The sequence below is a fragment of the Bison bison genome, unplaced genomic scaffold (assembly GCF_000754665.1).
Source record: "Bison bison bison isolate TAMUID 2011002044 unplaced genomic scaffold, Bison_UMD1.0 scf7180017864472, whole genome shotgun sequence".
NCBI lineage: Eukaryota > Metazoa > Chordata > Mammalia > Artiodactyla > Bovidae > Bison > Bison bison.
In genome coordinates, this window is record NW_011495033.1 from 1,399,744 (window position 1) to 1,402,817 (window position 3,074).

The following is a 3,074-nucleotide window of genomic DNA, read 5'->3' on the forward strand; positions in this document are numbered from 1 at the left end:
TTGGCCCTTCTTTCCGGCCAGCCAGCCAAGGTCTGATACCCTCCGGGCAGCCTAGCGAGAGCTAACCCCACCCGCTGGCTGCCCCCCTACCCCCGCGGTGACCCTGACCTGTTGGAAGGGCACAGTCAGGACTCTCGTCCCAGGGGAGGGGATGCTGCTGTGGGACTTCAACCCCCTCTGACCCCTGTGTGTAGCTGAAGCCATTGGTGTCTGCCCCGCTGATCACCCTGCTGCCCGAGGGTCCATGCACCATGGAGAACGACCTGCTGATCAGCTACTGCCTGGCTGCAGACTTCCTCAGCAGCCCCTGGGACTGGATTGGCCTGTACAAGGTGACGGGGCCCATCGGCCGCACCCCCGTGGTTTATCCATTCTGAGGGCTCATGGGAGCTGGGCGTAGAGACCACCCTGAGTCCTTGCCTACCGAGGGGCTGGCCGTGAAGGGGAGGAGGCAGATAATGCTATGATGCCAGCCTCAGAAATGAGACCATCCTCTCCTTAGGACTTTACATGGGTCCCGTGTCCTCCCAAACCACTGACCGCCCGCCCGATCCCCCCCTCCTACAGGTGGGGCTGCGCCACATTAATGACTATGTCTCCTATGTCTGGGTCAAGGACAACCAGGTCTCCTTCAGTGACAGGCTGAACCAGGTACCTTCCCCCTTACCTGAGACAGGTGTTCCACCTCGCCAGCAGGGGGGCTTGCCTGAGCTCTCCTCTGCCCTCTGGAAGAGACAGAGAGGTGGATACCTAGTCACTGAGAGCTGGATGGGGCCTGAGGCCATAGAGCTGATCTGCATCTGTCTGTCCTTTCCAGGTGTACATTGACATCAGCGACATCCCTGAGACTGAGGATCAGTTTCTCCTTTTTTACTATAGCAACAACCTACATTCTGTGGTGGGGATAAGCAAACCCTTCAAGGTAACAAATACCGGTGGGTAACAGGAAGGGTGGGCTTCCCTGCTGACTCAGCAGCAAAGAATCCGCCTGCAATGCAGGAGACCTGGGTTTGACCCCTGGGTCAGGAAGATCCCATGGAGTAGGACACGGCAACCCATACCAGTGTTCTTGCATGGGAAATCCCATGGACAGAGGAGCCCGGCGGGCTACAGTCCATGGGGTCACAAAAGAATTGGACACAGCTTAGTGACTAAAGAGCAACAACACAAAAGGAAGGCTAGTCCAGGAGACTTGAGCCCATCGCTGGCTCCCTGAGGCCATGGGCCAAGGAGCCCCGCAAACCCTGCCACCACTGCATCCACTGGGGGGTGGGAGAGACGGAAGGCATGGACCAAAAACCTGCCCTTGCCCCTTCCACTCACCACCTGCTTTATCCCTGCAGATCCAGCCTTTCTCCTTCCTGGAGGAGGACCCACTGGATGAAGCCCAGCCACAGATCTGAGCCGGGCTAGAGTGAATCCAGGGCAGAGGCCGGAGCTGGCAGCCAGCTCTGCCCACCACTGCCAGGAGCTGGGGGCCCAGCCCAGCCCCCAGAGGAGGCAGCGGCATCCTCCACCTCTGAGGGGGAGCCCTGGCCACCCTCCTCTGCTCTCTTCAGTCTAGATCTCTGGAATGGGCCCCTTAAATACAGGTTTTTTTGTTGCTGAGGTGTGCGTGAAACCAGCTAGTTTGTCAACAGTGAAGATCTAGAGGCAGTCCCCTGGATGCGGGAAGGACCTTCCCTCCCGCATCTCATTTCTGAATTTTGCCCACACGCTTCCAGCCCCGCCCGGGCAGGCCTGCCAGGCACATGCCCCATCTGGCACAGGCCTGCATTCTTGTCACGCCACCCTGGGCCTTAGGCTGGGCGGAGGAGATGCTCCCATTCGTACAGGCTGCAGAGACTGGTTGGCACACAGAGCATGGGTCCCAGGAGTCTTGACATCTTGTTGCCTGTCCCCTTGAGGGGTGGGCAGAGGGTCTGAGATCCCTGCTTTCAGCAGAAGCCAGTGGCCAAGTAGGCAGGATAGAGGAGCCCTCCACCCAGGCTCTCCTGTAGTTGTTGCGGACAGGTTGAGGTATGTCCTGCCAACCGCACACACATACCCCCACCTCCACCCCCAGCTCAAGGAATCCAGCCCAGAAAGTTTCAGGGTCTGAGCAGAGGATTGCACCCACGTTGGCTTCTGCTCATAAGTCAGGCTTCATGCCCCCAACGTGCCCTCCTGAGAAGGGCTGGCAGTTGGTAGAGGAGCTTGGTCACAGACTTTCGCAGGGCGGTCCATGCCCAGTCCATCCTATCTGCCCCTATCCTCGCTTGCTGTCGCTGGCCAGAGATCTGCCCCCTCTGCCCTGGGACCTAGAAGTGGGGGCAGGCGGAGCCGGAATCAAGACATTCTGGAGAATTTGGCCTGGGGGTCTTCAGAGAGCATTCTCCAGGCGCTGTGTGGGTGCAGCCTGGCCCCACGCCCACCATCTCCCTTGAGTCAACAGTGGCTGAAACGGTCACCTTCCAGGAGAAGACACCTCAGGGAGCCTGCTCTGTGACCATCAGGCCCATCCTAGGACCTGAGACGGAGGGACACCAGTTGCTCTGTATCCTGACTCCACCCTGGGAGCCATCTGGAACTGTCCCTCTGGCCTCTAGTGGGCCATGGCCGGCTGTGTTCTGTGGCTGTTGCATTGGGGTTTAATTAGAAACAGTGGCTTTTACACCTGTGTGTGACTTTTTTGTGATGGTGGTGGGAACGTGCCCACATTCATGGGCTCCTGCTTGACTCCAGGATGAGGGCCCTGTTGTCCAGACTAGAGTGTCTGATGATGGTGACAGATGTTCCCTGTGTTGAAATGGGAGAATGAGGTTCCAGGATGGTGGCCCTCTGGGTCCTGGGTCCCAGGGGTCTGTGCCTCCTTTGCTGTTGGGCACTTCGCTTACTCCTTCTAAGTAGGTAGAGTGGGCTTCTTGGGGCTGAACTCAGAAAAGGTGTCCACTCTGCTCTCACCAGTTAATCCCTCCTCACCTGGCACTCCTTCGTACCTTAGTATTTTTCTTTTTAATAATTTTATCTATGTATTTGTTTTTGGCTGTGCTGGCTCTTCGTTGCTGCTTGGGCTTTCTCTAGCTGCAGTGAGG

At 57.8% G+C, this 3,074-nt stretch overlaps 1 protein-coding gene across 3 annotated transcripts in view; it reads left to right on the top strand.

Moving 5' to 3' along the window:
* Positions 1-2,654, top strand: part of INPP5K (inositol polyphosphate-5-phosphatase K) — a 19,377-nt gene extending 16,723 nt beyond the window's left edge. For all 3 annotated transcript variants that reach the window (XM_010861345.1, XM_010861344.1, XM_010861346.1), the window contains 4 exons: positions 195-332; positions 568-651; positions 818-922; positions 1,344-2,654. In XM_010861345.1, coding sequence (XP_010859647.1) covers positions 195-332; positions 568-651; positions 818-922; positions 1,344-1,403 — 387 coding nt within the window. In that variant the 3' untranslated portion in view covers positions 1,404-2,654. The remainder of the gene's footprint in view (positions 1-194; positions 333-567; positions 652-817; positions 923-1,343) is intronic.
* Positions 2,655-3,074: the final 420 nt, after the last annotated feature.